This window comes from Aquarana catesbeiana, linkage group LG04, assembly GCF_042186555.1.
Source record: "Aquarana catesbeiana isolate 2022-GZ linkage group LG04, ASM4218655v1, whole genome shotgun sequence".
NCBI classification, from domain to species: Eukaryota; Metazoa; Chordata; class Amphibia; order Anura; family Ranidae; genus Aquarana; species Aquarana catesbeiana.
Genome location: NC_133327.1, coordinates 42,262,224 through 42,281,250, shown reverse-complemented (window position 1 = coordinate 42,281,250; position 19,027 = coordinate 42,262,224). Strand labels below are relative to the sequence as shown.

The 19,027-nt window shown below is 45.0% G+C and overlaps 1 protein-coding gene across 1 annotated transcript in view; it reads left to right on the top strand.

The window, feature by feature from the left end:
* LOC141141151 (uncharacterized) overlaps positions 1–19,027 on the top strand; it is a 193,800-nt gene that overhangs the window by 133,209 nt on the left and 41,564 nt on the right. Inside the window, exons 12-13 of the mRNA XM_073628855.1 lie at positions 14,429–14,578; positions 14,668–14,828. Of these exons, the coding sequence (XP_073484956.1) occupies positions 14,429–14,578; positions 14,668–14,828 (311 nt within the window). The remainder of the gene's footprint in view (positions 1–14,428; positions 14,579–14,667; positions 14,829–19,027) is intronic.

The following is a 19,027-nucleotide window of genomic DNA, read 5'->3' as shown; positions in this document are numbered from 1 at the left end:
AAAAACTCCAGCAAAGCATGATCCAATTGGCTAAAGCAGGGGAGAAAATTCCTTCCTGATCCCCCGAGAGGCAATCGGATTTGTCTGGATCAACTTTACCCATGTTAGTAGGTAGTGCTAGTTAATCTTAGTACCCAGTTATATTATGTACATTTAGAAAAAAATCCAGGCCTTTTTAAAGCAATCTACTGAGCTGGCCAGAACCACCTCTGGAGGGAGTCTATTCCATATTTTCACAGCTCTTACCGTGAAGAAACCTTTCCGTATTTGGAGATGAAATCTTTTTTCCTCTAGAAGCAAAGAGTGCCCCCTTGTCCTCTATGATGACCTTAAAGTGAAAAACTCAACACCAAGTTCACTATATGGAACCCTTATGTATTTGAACGTGTTAATCATATCCCCTTCATCTACTCTTCTCAAGAGAGAATAAATTCAGTTCCTCTAATCTTTCCTCATAGCTGAACTCCTCCATGCCTCTTATCTGTCTGGTTGCTCTCCTCTGCACTTTCTCCAGTTCCCCAATATGCTTTCTGAGAACTGGTGCCCAAAACCTAACTGCATATTCCAGATGAGGCCTTACTGATGATTTGTACAGGGACAAAATTATATCTTTCTCTCTGGAGTCCATACCTCTCTTAATACAAGAAAGAAAGTGAAATATACAAGTAAATATTGCGCTGTCCAAACATGGAAAAAATAGCAGCCAGCACAGCAGTGATTTAATTTGCAAAAGTGTAGAGTAGTAAAATGAAGTGCAGCTCTAAATTGAAATTATGTCTAAAATTAGTGTACAATTAATTTGAATACAATGTACAAAAATAAAGATTTGTCTCTATTTTTGTACATTGTATTCAAATTAATTGTACACTAATTTTAGTTATAAGTTTAATTTAGCGTTGCACTTTACTTTACTATTCCCCTGTCATTATACTGCAGCAGGTCGGCTCTCCTGCGCAAACCGCCGTAGGTGTGTGTGGGAGTGTGCCCACGAGTCCCGCAGACTAGATGTCCTCCAGCGACCCGCGATTGCGGTGTACAGAGGCAGAACGGGGAACTGCCTATGTAGACAAGGCAATTCCCCATTCTGCCTAGTGACATGTCAGAGATCTTCTGTTCCCAGTCATCGGGAAAGAGCGCAGCTACTGTGTCATCGTAGCCCGTACGCTCGTGAAACGCGTCGCATTCCAGTGACGTCACAGCTCCACGCCTGCCTTCCACCAGCGTCTCAGGCCTCGTCTTGGAATTCAACATCACCGCGGCCGGCTCGAGCGGTATTCCAACACAAGCCGAACGCACAGCAGACAGCAGGGACTCCTGTGACTGACCTGATGGACTTCCTTCATGGATCTTTTTACATGCCGCAATTTACCTCATAAAATGTGAGTTGCCTGTATAGTGATTCTTTAATAAAATTCTTTTAATACTGCACTTAGAGGCGCCTCCCCCTCCCTTGTGTTTTTCTCTGCAGATTCAGGAGCCTGGTTTCAGCTCCCCCTGGAAGGCAGCCCTCTGTGTGGACTTTTTACATTACACTATATTGCCTGCGTTTTAACATAGACTTTGTGGACCATACCAAATTTCATTTATTATCCAGTTTTTCACAGCCACAACAGTATAATGAGGTTACCGTTCTTTGCGCCTTTACTTGTATAATCGGGAAAAGCAATCTCTGTCATGTCCTAGGTAGCCCACCCCCTCTACAGTTAGAACTCACCCAGGGAACACACTTACCCCTTGAACGCCCCTAGCGTTAACCCCTTTTTTTACCAAAAATATGTAGAAGAATACATGTTGGCCTAAACTGATACAGGCATTTTTTTTTTTTAATTTGGGGATATTTATTATAGCAAAAAGTAAAAAATATTGTTTTTTTTTCAAAATTGTCGGTCTTTTTTTGTTTATAGCACAAAAAATAAAAACCGCAGAGGTGATCAAATACCACCAAAAATAAGCTCTATTTATGGGAAAAATGGACATAAATTTTGTTTGGGTACAACATCACATGGCCGTGCAATTATCAGTTAAAGCACAGCAGTGCCGTATCGCAAAAAAGGGCCTGGTCATTAAAGGGGCAAATCCTTCCGGAGCTGAGGTGGTTAAACAGTGCATTGAGGTTGGCTTGTAAGTTGGAGATATTTTGTAAGGACATTATTCCACTGCATAACTTGGTATCATTTGCAAACACTGAAAAGTTACTTTTAATCACAAACTCTATATCATTTATAAATATATTAAAAAAGTAAGGGGCCAAAAACTGAACCTTAGGATACACCACCAATAACCTTAGACCATTCAGATAAGAATCATTAACTACTACTCTCTTAATTCTATCTTTTAGCCAATTTTCTATCCATTTACAAACTGATCTTTCCAAGCGCCATGAGCTGTGTGTGGGGAACTGTGTCAAACGCTTTTTTAAAATCCAAGTATACTACGTCCACAGCCACCTCTCTGTCCAAGGTTTTACTTACCACCTCATAAAAAGAAATCAGGTTTGTTTGACAACTTCTGTCCTTCATGAATCCATGCTGTCTTTTGCTTAAAATGTTTTTTTCTAGCAAGAACTTGTCTATGTGGTCTTTTATTAAACTCTCCTGTATCTTCCCGACTATAGAAGTTAAACTAACAGGTCTATGGTTACTCGGTAAAGACTTTGATCCCTTATTAAATATGGGCACCATATTGGCCCTACACCAATCCAGTGGAACTATTGCAGTCATTAACAAGTCCCTAAAAATTAGAAACAATAGCTTTGAAATGACAGAGCTCAATTCTTTAAGGATCCATGGGTGTATGCTATATGGTCCAGGTCTTTCTAAATATTTATGGACCATATCACTTTTGAGCCATTGTGGATCATTTGGGACTGTGTCACTACCACCCCCATTATGGACTTGAGCTCCCCTGTGCTCCTATGTATACACAGAGTTAAAGAACGTATTTAATAAATTTGCCTTCCCCAGTCACCCACTCCAGATTATTTTGTAAGCAGGATAAGATGAAAAAAAAGGAGGAACAAAAGCCCAATAGAGATCCTTCTGAGTGTAGTGGTACATTTCAAAACAGTGTAGAGGTTTTTGAACATATATGTTATATGTATACATGTACTCACATTTGTGGAGTTGCTAGGTACCCAATGAGGGTTAAGCAGCATGACATTGAGCCTGTGGGGAGCATATGGCTGTTTACACGCAGACATTGATGGAAGGTTAGACTCAATCATGGGCACAGCATAAGGGGTTACAGGGGTCACCATTGCAACCCCACCCCTAGCTCCAGGGGGCCCCTGCAGCCTCCCTGTCATATTATCATATCCTCCACAAAGTCCAGCTCTGATATGCCCTAGGGCCCCACAGCCACACTCCAGTACTGGGCTTCTACTTTTCCTTCCACAGTCCACACCCCTCTGTTCATATTGGCTGGGGAGAAGCTGTGAGCCGTTTCCTGAATGGAGAGGAGCCCAAGGTGAGAACAACCCAGGATGGGGAAGTGTCTGTGCTATGTGCTGGCAACATGGAATGGTAACCGAGTTAAGAGGAGGAGAGTGCCGTCCTGTAGCCACGTTGGGGCCGATGTCACTGGTGAGGTATGACACTGCTCAGTGTCTTCTAGTCACTAACTGGGATTCTCTGTACCCCCCCCACCCGGAGATGTCCGCTTACCCCACTTCCCTGACAACTGGTGAAAAGACACACACCTCTGGGAGGTGACCTTCCCCAACACCCGCCAACACTGACAGAGAAACCTTCAGAAATTGCTAAAACAAATCCCTTAACACCTCCTGAGGAGGTGCAGGCTCCAGATTTCACTTTGCCCCCACATGTCTAAGTTGCACCCCCCCAAAGCCCCCTCACCACCCCCTCCACCCTGGATGCTAAGCCCCACTGCTGAGCTTCTTTCCCATTAGAGCACTCTATACTGTTCCTCCTCCGCAGGGCTGAAATCACATTCCTTTACAATACAGCCAGTCAGCCATGATCTGTACAGGGTGTATCTGCCTACTGCAACTAGTGTATACTGCCGTTCCGACCAGAGAATTTCACAGGTCAGAACAGAAACATAAAAGCCAGATACACCCTGTGAAGACTGACAGACTGTGTGTAAAGGAATGTGATTTCAGCCCTGTGTATTTTGGGGGGAGGAGCTCTGCCAAGTGACCTGCCAGGGGTCCCCGTCCTCTGATTCTCCAGCAGTAATCCCAGTCCTCTGATTCTCCAGCGGTGATCCCTGTCCTCTGATTCTCCAGCGGTGATCCCTTTCCTCTGATTTTCCAGGGGTGATCCCTGTTCTCTAATGTAAGGAGGAACTCTGGAAATGCTAAACTCTTAAGCCACTTTGAGTATCTTGGCGTGCGGTGGGTGTATCTGCACATACGGTGGAAGTGGTGGGTGGTAGTGGGGGGGGGGGGGCAGGTCAACTTTTGCATTGGGGCCCACAAGCTTCAAGCTACACCTCTAGACTCAATGTTTGTTTGGGTTGTTTGGATGATGCTGCACTGCACAAAGTTAGGATTCCAAAATTTTGAAGTGAAATGTAGCCGATGGTTGCCTACATTCCTGAATTGCTAGTACATGGAACAGAAGCCCTCATACATGGAACTTTGAATTGCAACAGGACTATTGCATAATGAATTGTAATTCTGAGTACTTTATATAAAAATATACAAAAAAATATTTATTATGTCACAAAATATAAAAACATACCATTATACAATAGTACTGTTGCCATTCAAATTCCAAATTATGAGGGTTTCTTTTCAAAGTTTGGATCCTGGTACACATTGGGGTTGATTTACTAAAGGCAAATTGTCTGTGCACTGCAAGTGCAGCTGCTCTAGATCTGAAGAGAACATGCAAGGAAAATAAAAAACAGCACTTTTGCTTGCACATGATTGGATGATGGAAAATCAGCAGAGCTTTCCCTCATTTCAGAGATTCACCTCAGATCTAGTGCAACTGCACTTGCAGTCCACAACCTATTTGCCTTCAGTAAATCAACCCCATTGACATACCGCCCACCACTGATGGTCAAGGACTGTAGCTGGTGAGTGTAGCTCCACCTATAGCATCCTCCATTTTGTTAAGGCTAGTACGCCTACTGCTACTTGGCGGTATCCAGGTCTTATTAAACAGTGTTCTATTCCCTGTCTAAGCAGCACTAGAGGCAGAGTAATAGAGATACAGTTATTGGGCAATAGGGATGAGCTTCGTGTTCGAGTCGAACCCATGTTCGACTCGAACATCGGCTGTTCGATCGTTCGCCGAATTGCGAACGTTATGGGCCGTTCGCGCTAAATTCGTGTGGCGCGTCACGGCCCATAATTCACTGCGGCATCGCAGTGCATTGCTGGCTGATGATTGGCCAAGCATGCACTATGACCCGCATGCTTGGCCAATCACAGCGCTGTCAGTAGAGAGAGCTGTAATTGGCCAAAGCCAGGGTGGCTTTGGCCAATTACGGCTCAGGGCATTTAGTACACACCCCACACTATATAAGGCCGCCTGCACGGCGGCCCTGTGTAGTGTGTGTTCCGGTGTGCTGAGAGATAGAGAGAGAGAGAGACAGTGTCATTTGATTTGAGTTAGATAGATTAGGCAGAACAGTCAGTCAGTTAGCTGCACTTACAGTGTATTGTGTATATATATGCATCCCAGGTGTTGCATATATATATATACACTGTATTCAGTTTAGCTAGATCCGTTCCTGTTATCTTCTATCTAGACTATTTACATTTAATGCAGTGCGTCCTGCTCACAGTGTTCAGCTAGATCCGTTCCTGTTATCTTCTAGACTATTTACATTTAGTGCAGTGCGTCCTGCTCACAGTGTTCAGCTAGATCCGTTCCTGCTATTTACATTTAGTGCAGTGCGTCCTGCTCACAGTGTTCAGCTAGATCCGTTCCTGTTAAATTCCTACTGACCGGCAGGCTTGTCTGGTTACAGTATATAAAGCTACCTGAAGAAAATTACAGGTGTTCTATTTGATCCTATTAGTACCACGGTCAGGCAGCTAGACTATTTACATTTAGTACAGTGTGTCCTGCTCACAGTGTTCAGCTAGATCCGTTCCTGTTAAATTCCTACTGACCGGCAGGCTTGTCTGGTTACAGTATATAAAGCTACCTGAAGAAAATTACAGGTGTTCTATTTGATCCTATTAGTACCACGGTCAGGCAGCTAGACTATTTACATTTAGTACAGTGTGTCCTGCTCACAGTGTTCAGCTAGATCCGTTCCTGTTATCTTCCTACTGACAGGCAGGCTTGTCTGGTTACAGTATATAAAGCTACCTGAAGAAAATTACAGGTGTTCTATTTGATCCTATTAGTACCACGGTCAGGCAGCTAGACTATTTACATTTAGTACAGTGTGTCCTGCTCACAGTGTTCAGCTAGATCCGTTCCTGTTAAATTCCTACTGACCGGCAGGCTTGTCTGGTTACAGTATATAAAGCTACCTGAAGAAAATTACAGGTGTTCTATTTGATCCTATTAGTACCACGGTCAGGCAGCTAGACTATTTACATTTAGTACAGTGTGTCCTGCTCACAGTGTTCAGCTAGATCCGTTCCTGTTATCTTCCTACTGACAGGCAGGCTTGTCTGGTTACAGTATATAAAGCTACCTGAAGAAAATTACAGGTGTTCTATTTGATCCTATTAGTACCACGGTCAGGCAGCTAGACTATTTACATTTAGTACAGTGCGTCCTGCTCACAGTGTACAGCTAGATCCGTTCCTGTTATCTTCCTACTGACAGGCAGGCTTGTCTGGTTACAGTATATAAAGCTACCTGAAGAAAATTACAGGTGTTCTATTTGATCCTATTAGTACCACGGTCAGGCAGCTAGACTATTTACATTTAGTACAGTGCGTCCTGCTCACAGTGTTCAGCTAGATCCGTTCCTGTTATCTTCCTACTGACAGGCAGGCTTGTCTGGTTACAGTATATAAAGCTACTTGAAGAAAATTACAGGTGTTCTATCCCAGCTTAGTGCAGCTACAGGCCATTAGTATGTCTGGAAGGCCAAGAAGGAGAGGCAGACAGTCACAAGCCAATAAGAGAGGGCAAGCAGGCTCTGTGTCTAGTGCTGGTCGTGGAGACGGTGCATCCTCATCAGCACGTGGCCATGGGACACGCTTGGCCTTTTTTTCGGCAGCTGGCCATGTTGAGCCGCAACATGCGGAAGACTTGGTCGAGTGGATGACCAAGCCGTCCTCATCCTCCTCATCCTCTCTCACCCATGCCCAGGGTGCTTTGTCTGGCAAAGCAGCGGCCTCTTCCCTCAGCTCAATGTCATCAGTGACTCCTTCCCTAGCTCCACCATGTCCTCATGAGGATTCCCTCGAACTGTTTGACCACAGTGTTGGGTACATGCTCCAGGAGGATGCCCAGCGTTTGGAAGGCTCTGATGACGATACTGAGCTCGATGAAGGCAGTAACATGAGCGCGGACAGAGGGGGTGCCCAAGAAGGACAGCAATCTGGCAGTCATGCTCCCCCTGCTGCAGCATACTGCCAGGTTTGCTCCAGTGATGAGGAGGGAGGGGATGATGAGGTCACTGACTCAACGTGGGTGCCTGATAGGAGAGAGGAGGAGGAGGAGGAGGAGGAGGAGGAGGAGGAGGAGGAGGAGGAGGAGGCGGCAGCACATCACCAACGAGGCAGGATGCCCTCCAGGGGCCAGCCTAAGGGCAGCACATTGACTGCATCACACCCCAAAGCTCCACATGTGCAGGGCGCTGCAGTCTCTGCGCGTTATTCAAAAAGTTCTTTGGTGTGGGCCTTTTTTGAGACGAGTGCATCAGATCGCACCGCTGCTATTTGCAACATATGTCTCAAGCGTATCTCGCGTGGCCAAAATATCTCCCGCTTGGGTACCACATGCTTGACCAGACATATGTTGACCTGCCATGCAGTTCGTTGGCAAGCGTATCTAAAAGACCCACACCAAAGAACAAAGAGGATCTCTCCTTGCTCCTCATCAGCTGAGATTTCCAACCCCACTAGACCTTCAGTCCTCTCTGAGACCTACAGTGAGAGGAATGAAGGTGTAGAATTAGGTGTGTCACAGCCAAGTACTTGTGGGCAATCTGCTTTTGGTACACCGACGTCAGATTGTACCAGGCAAATTTCCCTGCCCCAGCTGCTGCACCGCCGAAAGAAGTTTGCTCCCAGCCATCCACATGCCCAGCGGTTGAATGCTAGCTTGGCAAAATTGCTAGCACTTCAACTGCTGCCTTTTCAGTTGGTAGACTCTGCCCCCTTCCGTGAGTTTGTGGAATGTGCGGTTCCTCAGTGGCAGGTACCCAAACGCCACTTTTTCTCACGGAAGGCGATTCCGGCTCTCTACCGGCATGTGGAAGGCAATGTCCATGCCTCGCTGGACAGGGCGGTCAGCGGTAAGGTGCATATTACCGCTGACTCATGGTCCAGCAGGCATGGACAGGGACGTTACCTAAGTTTCACGGCGCATTGGGTGACTCTGCTGGCAGCTGGGAAGGATGCAGGACAAGGTGCAGTAGTGTTGGAGGTTGTTCCGCCACCACGCCTCCAAAATGCTGATTGTGACACACCTCTCTCCTCCACCCCCTCCTCTTCTTCTTCCTCCATGGCCTCTTCCTCGGAACCAGCGGTGCTCCGTAGGCGTTCAAGGGGCTACGCAAGTACGCAGGCCAAAAGATGCCATGCGGTGCTTGAGCTGGTGTGCTTGGGGGACAGGAGCCACACTGGGGCAGAGGTTCTGTCAGCTCTGCAGGGGCAGGTTCAGAGGTGGTTGACGCCACGCCAACTTAAGGCAGGAATGGTGGTTTGCGACAATGGCACCAACCTCCTCTCTGCCCTCCGACAGGGACAAATGACCCATGTGCCCTGTTTGGCTCACGTCCTTAACTTGGTGGTGCAGCGGTTCTTGGGCAGGTACCCGGGCTTACAGGATGTCCTGAGGCAGGCCAGGAAAGTCTGTGTGCATTTCCGCCGGTCATATAATGCCAGTGCTCGGCTGACGGACCTCCAAAAGGAGTTTAACCTGCCCAAGAACCGCCTAATCTGTGACATGCCCACCAGGTGGAACTCAACGTTGGCCATGCTGCAGCGGCTGCACACGCAGCAGAGGGCCATCAATGAGTACCTGTGCGACTATGGCACCAGGACAGGGTCAGGGGAGCTTGGTTTTTTTTCCCCACGCCAGTGGGCCATGATCAGGGATGCATGCACTGTCCTGTCACCATTCGAGGAGGCCACGAGGATGGTGAGCAGTGACAGTGCATGCATCAGTGACACTGTCCCCCTTGTCCACCTGTTGGAGCACACGCTGCGTGGAATAATGGACAGGGCACTTGAGGCAGAACAGAGGCAGGAAGAGGAGGACTTCCTTAGCTCTCAAGGCCCCCTTTATCCAGACAGTGTTCCTGCGTGCCCGCCGATCACACAGGAAGAGGACGAGGAGGAAGAGGAGGAGGAGGAAGATTGTGTCAGTATGGAGGTGGAGCCTGGCACTCAGCATCAGCAGCAGTCTTTAAGGGATCAGTCCCAAGAAACACATGGACTTGTACGTGGCTGGGAGGAGGTGGCTGCGGACCATGTCGTTCTTAGTGACCCAGAGGACTCCGGACCGAATGCCTCAGCAAACCTACGCTGCATGGCCTCCCTGATCCTGCAAAGCCTGCGTAAGGATCCTCGTATTCGTGGTATCAAGGAGAAGGACCAATACTGGCTGGCAACCCTCCTTGATCCACGTTACAAGGGTAAGGTTGCGGACCTTATCTTGCCATCGCAGAGGGAGCAGAGGATGAAACATCTTCGGGAGGCCTTGCAGAAAGGTCTGTGCAACGCGTTCCCAGAGACTGGGAGGTTACAAACTCCTGTTTCTGGACAACGTGTTGCTGAGGCTTCGGTCAGTCAAAGAAGGAGCGGTGGAGAAGGTGGCCGTCTGACCGATGCGTTCAGACAATTTTTTGGTCCGCAGCCCCAAGGTATGATCGGTTCCAGCAACCATCGCCAGCGTCTGTTTTACATGGTGCAGGAATACCTAGGGGCAAGATCAGACTTGGACACCTTTCCCACCGAAAATCCTCTGGGTTACTGGGTCTTGAGGATGGATCACTGGCCAGAGCTTGCACAGTATGCAATTGAGCTACTGGCCTGTCCTGCATCCAGCGTTCTTTCGGAACGCACATTCAGTGCTGCTGGAGGCGTGGTAACCGATCACAGGGTGCGTCTGTCCACCGACTCGGTCGATCGGCTGACCTTCATAAAAATGAATGAGTCTTGGATCACCACCAGCTACCAAGCACCTGATGCTGATGTAACCGAATAATTTTTTTTGAAATCTCAGATCCCTTCAAAGACTGCCTATGCTGATGCTGAGTGACTATCCCTGAGTAATTATCCTCTTCCTCCTCAATCATCACGCTGATAGCTTGTAAGAACATTTTTGGTTCTGGGCGCCACCACCAGTGCCTAAGGCACAATTTTTCAGCCCCTGTTTAACAGGGGCGTGTAATTACAATTTTTGATGTAATACTTTGCAGCAGGGCTCGTTCCTGCATTCCAACTAGAGTGTCTGTGAGGGGTTGCAGTGTTGTGGCACCAGCACCAGTGCCTAGGGCCCAATTTTTCTGCCCCTGTCTAACAGGGGCGTGTAATTACAATTTTTGATGCAATACTTTGCAGCAGGGCTCGTTCCTGCGTTCCAACTAGAGTGTCTGTGAGGGGTTGCAGTGTTGTGGCACCAGCACCAGTGCCTAAGGCCCAATTTTTCTGCCCCTGTCTAACAGGGGCGTGTAATTACAATTTTTGATGCAATACTTTGCAGTAGGGCTCGTTCCTGCGTTCCAACTAGAGTGTCTGTGAGGGGTTGCAGTGTTGTGGCACCAGCACCAGTGCCTAAGGCCCAATTTTTCTGCCCCTGTCTAACAGGGGCGTGTAATTACAATTTTTGAAGCAATCATTTGCAGCAGGGCTCGTTCCTGCGTTCCAACTAGAGTGTCTGTGAGGGGTTGCAGTGTTGTGGCACCAGCACCAGTGCCTAAGGCCCAATTTTTCTGCCCCTGTCTAACAGGGGCGTGTAATTACAATTTTTGAAGCAATAATTTGCAGCAGGGCTCGTTCCTGCGTTCCAACTAGAGTGTCTGTGAGGGGTTGCAGTGTTGTGGCACCAGCACCAGTGCCTAAGGCCTAATTTTTCAGCTGCTGTTCAACAGGGGCATGTAATTACAATTCTTGATCTAATATTTCACAGCAGGGCCCTGTGAGGGCTTACAGTGTTGTGGCCACAGCAACACCTAAGGCCCAAATTTCTGCTGAGTATATAGGGCAGGACCCTACTTTCAAACATCTAACTTACAAACGACTCCTACTTGCAAACGGAAGGAGACAACAGGAAGTGAGATGAAATCTACCCCTAGGAAGGGAAATTCTCTCCTGTAAGAGTTAATATGGGAAAACAAGTTCTCCTTTCCACTGATGCTTTCCAATCCTTGTTCCACAAAAAAACCCAAATTTTCAAAAAACATTTTTCATTGGGACAAAAAAGTGAGGTGAAATCTTCTGAAGAGGAGGAAAGACAGCAAAACAAATGTCACAGGGGTGATAACCCTTCCCTATGTTTTCCAAAAAGCTTAGAAAAGATTTTTTGGCTGGAGCTAAACACGTTAAAAATGTTCAAAATTACAAACAGATTCTACTTAACAACAAACCTACAGTCCCTGTCTTGTTTGCACCGCCTGTATACTGCTGTTCAGAGTATATAGGGCCTGGTGGCCCCACACCTTTCCTTATTTTAATTTGGGTGCGGGGTTCCCCTTAATATCCATACAAGACCCAAAGGGACTGGTAATGGACTGGGGGGTACCCATGCCGTTTGTCTCACTGATTTTCATCCATATTGCCATGACCCGACATGACATTAAACCCGCAAGCAGTTTTAAATGAGATTTTTTCCTTTAAAAATGACATTTGGTGCAGGGACTGTTCTAAACATGGGAAACACGCGTCACTTTACAGGCATACTATAGACACCCCCCAGGTACGATATTTAAAGGAATATTTCACTTTTTTTTTTTTACTTTAAGCATCATTAAAATCACTGCTCCCGAAAAAACGGCCGTTTTTAAAAGTTTTTTTTGCATTGATACATGTCCCCTGGGGTAGGACCCGGGTCCCCAAACCCTTTTTAGGACAATACCATGCAAATTAGCCTTTAAAATGAGCACTTTTGATTTCGAACGTTCGAGTCCCATAGACGTCAATGGGGTTCTAACGTTCGTGCGAACTTTCGGTCCGTTTGCGGGTTCTGGTGCGAACCGAACCGGGGGGTGTTCGGCTCATCCCTATTGGGCAACAACTGGGAACATGGTTATCAGGATTAAAATACTAGGTGTCAGATACAGGAATAGGGTACTCTTTAGAACCTCACGCACAATTCATCATGGTCATTGCACCGGGACTGAAAGATAGAAAAAATTCTGAGATGTCACCAGGACAGGAGGTGAGGGGGGTGCGCGCTGGCTTGTTATCCCTCTCTCCTTCCTGGAACTTACACGCGCAGACTTCTCCACCCCTACATGGACAACAGCTGGAATCTCAAAAATGGAGGACTTATACGATAAGGGTGTCTTGCACACATTTCAGGGCCTCGACTCGCAATTCCAGATCCCTAACCGTGATTTCTACAAAGAACTCTACAAAGATATATGTATATATGTATATACGTATATGTATGTATGTAGGCTGATCTGCTCCCTGCCTCACCCTGGAGCTGGAAGCCAAGCACTACTGGATCAAATGTTGGATGTTGCTTATTTGAACATGCTTTCCCTCTATATGACATACACTATATTGTCAAAAGTATTGGGACGCCTGCCTTTACATGCACATGAATTTTAATGGCATTCTGAACTATAATGGCCAGTCTTAATCCATAGGGTTCAATATTGAGTTGGCCCACCCTTTGCAGCTATAAAAGCTTCAACTTTTCTGGCAAGGCTGTACACAAGGTTTAGGAGTGTGTCTATTGGGAATGTTCGAGCATTCTTCCAGAAGAACATTTGTGAGGTCAGGCACTGATGTTGGATGAGAAGGCCTGGCTCACAGTCTCCGCTTTCATTTATCCCAAAGGTGTTCTATCAGGTTGAGGTCAGGACCCCAAACTCGCTCATCCATGTCTTTATGGACCTTGCTTTGTACACTGGTACACAGTCATGTTGGAACAGGAAAGGGCCATTCCCCAAACTGTTCCTACAAAGTTAAGAGCATGAAATTGGACCAGTGCCCAAAGCAAGGTCCATAAAGACAGGGAAGAGGGAGTTTGAGATGGAGGAACTTGAATGGCCTGCACAGAGTACTGACCTCAACCCGATAGAACAACTTTGGGATGAATTAGAGTGCAGACTGCAAGCCAGGCCTTCTCGTCCAACATCAGCGCCTGACTTCACAAATGCGCTTTAGGAACAATGGCCAAACATTCCCATAGAAACACTCTTAAACCATGAGGATAGACTTCCAGAACAGTTAAACCTGTTATAGCTGCAAAGGGTTGGCCAATTTAATATTGAACCCTACGGCTTGTTCTGCTCTTGCTTAGAATAAGTTCTCCTTTGTAACATGTTACATGTTGCACACATATTTAGGGTGTAACATGTTACAGTACAGCACATGCCCACACGCCCCTCATCCCCTCCTCCCCATGACAGCAGGCGGGGGACCTTCTCCTGTCATCTACTGCCACGATACAAAAACAGCATGGCTATGTAGGGCTCCACCCCCACACAGCAATGTCACTCATTCACAGCTTCCTGTAAATTAATGAACCACGAGGGTGCTGGTGAGCGCTGTCATTGTTCATTGATTCTTCCTGCAGTTCAGTAACTGTCTGCCAGTACAGGAGGTACAGACAGACAGCTTACTCAGAGTCTGCAAGTTCTTGGCATTGCATCTGTGATATGCTGATCATGGGGGCAATGCTTTACAGGCTGCAGTGTTTAAAAAAATAATAAATGCACTTTTTTTTTTTTAACCTGCAAAAAAGATGCACATTTATTTTATGAGCGGATTTAACCCTTTTTCAGCCGCCAGCGGGGGTTAAAACCGCACCTCTAGTGGCCGAATACAGCCGCAAAAATGACGGTAAAACAGTGCTAAAAATAGCGCTGTTTTACCGCCGACGCCCCCACTGCCCCCCAGTGTGAAAGGGGCCTTACTGATTAGTGATTACATGCTTCTATGAAGATGATATACACTATCAAGATCTATTCAGATTTTTTGTTACAATATTTTTGTTACAATATTTCAATGTGTTGAATTAAAGTGATATATTGTAATTTTCTTTAAATATTTAGTTCTGCTCAGTTTATATAAAAATCCATACCTCCATGCCTACAGTGTCTGCTGTAAAGATATAATATATTCTCACAATGTTGAATTTCTCAGGACTTACTCACTCACGTGGTGAAAACTGGAAGGTAATGAGAAGATTTACACTGGCAACCTTACGTGATTTAGGGATGGGGAAAAGTTCTATTGAAGAGAAAATTATTGAAGAATGTTCTTACGTAATTAAAAGTTTTGAATCTTTAAAAGGTAACATTTGAATGATTACAACAGGGACAATTCAATTTCCAAGACCAGCATTACATGTTTTTGACATTTGGTTTAAATTTTCATTACAGGAAAGCCATTTGATAACACAATGATGATAAATTCTGCAGTGGCTAATATCATTGTTTCAGTATTACTTGGACATCGAATGGACTACAAAGACCTGCAATTTAAGAGGCTTATGACTTTGACGAATGAAAACATTAGACTTTTGGGAAGTTCAATGGTTGGGGTAATATATATTTCCTATTTTCTACAATTTTAATTTAGCATAACTTTTCACATAACAAAAGTGTTTCCCAAGGTGTAGGACATGTACCTCTGTAATGATCACCCCTAAACCTTTGACGATTACTAGTCATTGCTCAGTAGAGAGGGGCCAAACACCCCCGTGTTCAGTTTGCAGCAGAACTCCAGAACAGGGGAAAAGTTCTGCCCCAAACCCCGTTGAAGTCTATGGGAGCCGAACATGAGAAATCAAAAGTCCCCATTTTGAAGGCCTATATGCAAGTAATTGGCCATAAAAAGGCTATGGGGGCCCGGGTACTGCCCTGGGGGACATGTATCATTGCAAAAAAATTTTTAACCATATCCCTGCGGCCCATTGTAAAATCTCTTCCCTCTGGGCAGTCATCATACAACATCCGGCTATTCTTGCTGCTCATGCGCACCCCTGGGGACACACAGCACGGCGATCAGGGTTAAGGCATGTTCCTCGGGACACAGCCCATCCCCGATCAGGGTAAAGAGCCAATGAAAATTTTTTTTACCACGTGACTGGCTGTGTCCAATCACAGCTGGTCACATGTAATGTCCTCGTTCTGGCTGCTCATGTACGCCCCGGGGGCATGCAGCACAGTGATCGGGGATGAGGTGTGTCCCTTGGAGATAGCCCATCCCCGATGAGGGTAAAGAGCCAATGAAATTGGCTCTTTATCATGTGACCATCTGTGTCCAATCACAGCTGGTCACAATTGTCAGCAAACGGCATAACTCAACGTTACTTGGTTCTCCTCCTCACACACTGATACAGTGTGTGAGGCATTTTACATTGTTCTGCTGCTCCAGGGCCTTCTCAGATGTGATAGGCAGTCAGGTAATTATATGTGTAATTTATACTCCTAGAATGATTGAAGGTGCTACTTGGATGTTGGGCCTCTATATGTGGCCAGGCTGTGTAAAAGTCTCACACATGTGGTATCACCATACTCAGGAGGAGTAGCAGAATGTATTTTGGGGGGTAATTTTAGCTATGTATATGCTATGTGCTAGAAATATCTTATAAATTGGCAACTTGGTAAAAAAATTTTTTCATTTTCTTTCCACGTTTTCCAAAAACGTATGGGAAAAAAATGGCATGTTCAAAAAATTGTGCTTCTTAGAATATAAGCTGGAGTGTTTGCTTTCCAAAATGGGGCAATTTTGTGGGCGTCTTCATTGTCCTAGTGCTCCAGGGCCTTCAAAGGTGTGATAGGTAGACAGGAAATTATATGTGTAATTTATGCTCCTAGAACGCCTGACAGTGCTCCCTGCATGATGGGCCTCTGTATGTTTCCAAGCTGTGTAAAAGTCTCATATGTGGCATCGCCATACTCAGGACGAGTAGCAGAATGTATTGTAGGTATGCCTATGCCATGTGTAAGTAATACTGTTAATATGACAATTTTGTTTAAAAAATAAATAAATAAATTCTTAATTTTCCCAAAAATTGTGGGAAAAAATTACAAATTAATATATACAACGAAAAATACTATGTATTCATGAATAAATAAATAACAATGTTCTTATTTGATAAAATAGTAAAAATTGAGAGAGAGCTGCGATGTGGAAGGAAATACTACAATAGTAAAGGAGAATCCGCGTATAAAATGTACCATCCATCGTGTGATATACCTCCCATCCAGTCGTCTCTCTCTATATAGACTTACCACAACATACAGACCAGTTTTGGCTTTTCAAGGCTCTGATGAAGAGGAAAACCCCTCGAAATGCGTTAACCATTTATTCATTTTATCCCTTGTATGGGCATCAATTTTTACTATTTTATCAAATGAGAACATTGTTATTTATTTATTCATGAATACGTAGTATTTTTCTTTGTATATACTAACTTGTTTAGAATAAACTTTTTTATCTGGATTCATGCATCAGACCACGCGCCTTTCTTCTTCTTTCGTACATAGCCTCTTGGACTTCCCCTAGTCAGCCTAGGCAGCGGGGCATGCATGATCACTCTATATTTATATCATCAGGAAATACTACCACCTTTTACTAAGGCCCTCCGCACTAGCGCAGGAGAATATCTTTTCTGTTTAAACCTATACAGTTTGACCAGCTCACCTTTATAAAAAATTAACCAGCTCTAGATAATAAGTACCACACCCTTGCAGCTGATGCTAATGATTAAGGTAGAACTAAAGGCAACATGTAATTTTTTTTTTCCATTTTAGATTTTGTGTTTAGAGTAAGAAGAGTTAAAACCCCTGTTGTTTTTTTGTTTGCTATCTGTGTCCTATTGGGGAGATTTCCTTTCAATTCCTGTGCCATAGCCAAACAGTAGGTAGAGGAAATCCCTACTAAATGAGGGAATTACCTGGCTGTCACTAGAGTCACCAGAACTATTGTCCCCTTTCAAGATTTCCCATCGATTTTTTTTCTCATGACAACACAAAATTTTGAGATTTTCCTTCACTTTCACCCTGGTTGATAATGGTCACCAGAACAAATAGAGAGAGAGCAAATCTCCCAAATAGGGACATGGCAGCAGTAAAAACCTGACAGTGTATTGTCTCTCTCTCTCCAAATGTGGCCTACTACACAAGCTTACATCATGTGCAGTGTTTTTGTGATATTTTATGGCTCTTATCTCTGCCGAAAAACCCTAAAGTTTTTGATTCATGGTCAAAGCTGTCCCATCTCTCCTTCTTAAAATGCGGTCTTGTAAAAATGCTTACAAGATGTACAGCATGTCTGTGCTATTTTCTGCTTTTTTTCTCTCACATAATACACTGTAATTTTTATCTCAGGTTGAAACCTGCCTTGTCTCTGCCACTTTCTCTCTGGAAAAGTGGCCTAAAAAGACTGCTTATGTGATGTGCAGCATGATTGAGCAATTGGCAGTTAAAGTAGCACTGTGCTGAATAGCAAAAAAATGTCTGGTCATATAGGGGCTAAAACCTTCCAGAGGTCACGTGGTTAAAGCAGAGGCATAACTAGAACCTTTAGGGCTCTGGTGCAGAACCCCCTGACCGCCGGTGCCCTTTCCTTCAGTCCTGGGACCCTTCCCACTGATCCTGGGGTCCTTTACATTTCTGCACCAAAAACCATGCCACGTTAAAAGTCACTTAAATCCCCTTTCTTCCCCAATCTGATGCTTAGTTTGAACTTTAGCAAGTCGTCTTCACCACGTCTAGATGCATCGAGTTGGTGCCATGTGATTGGCTGATTAGCAATTTGTGTTACCAAGCAATTGAACACGTGTACCTAATAAAGTGGCCAGTGAGTGTATATGCTTTTATGCTAACAGATTGCTTTGTTCATGTGAGTTTTTGCTCCTTATTTTAATAAACTGAGTGTACAGAGAGTACTATGGATTTTCTTATTATTTATGAGCTGCAATATACCATGTGGGGAGGAGACCTGAAGCCATCTGGATCTGGTTTGAGTATTTCAAAAACTGCTGATCTACTGGGATTTTCACACACACAACAATCTCTATGGTTTACAGAAAATGGTCTGAAAAAGAGAAAATATCCAGGGAGCAGCAGTTGTGTGGACAAAAATGCCTTGTTGATGTCAGAGGTCAGAGGAGAATGGGCAGACTGGTTTGAGATGATAGAAAGGCAACAGTAACTTAAATAACCACTCGCTACAACCAAGGTATGCAGAATACCATCTCTGAACGCACAACACATCGAATCTTGAAGCAGGTGGGCTACAGAAGCAGAAGACCACACCAGGTGCCACTACTGTCAGCTAAGAACAGGAAACTGAGGCTACAATTCGCACATGCTCACCAAAATTGGACAATAAAGATTGGAAAAATGTTGCATGGTCAGAGGAGTCTCGATTTCAGCTGCGGCATTCAGATGGTAGGGTCAGAGTTTGGCGTAAACAACATGAAATCATGGATCCATTCTGCTTTGTATCAACGGTTCAGGCTGGTGGTGGTGGTGTGGGGGATATTTTCTTGGCACAGTTTTGGTCCCTTAGTACCAATTGAGTTTTGTTTAAACTCCTACCTGAGTATTGTTGCTGACCATGCCCATCCCTTTATGACTACAGTGTACCCATCTTCTGACGGCTACTTCTAGCAGAAAAATGCACCATGTCACAAAGCTCAAATCATCTCAAACTGTTTTTTTGAACATGGCAATGAGTTCAGTATACTCCAATGGCTACCAGAGTCACCAGATCTCAATCCATTAGATA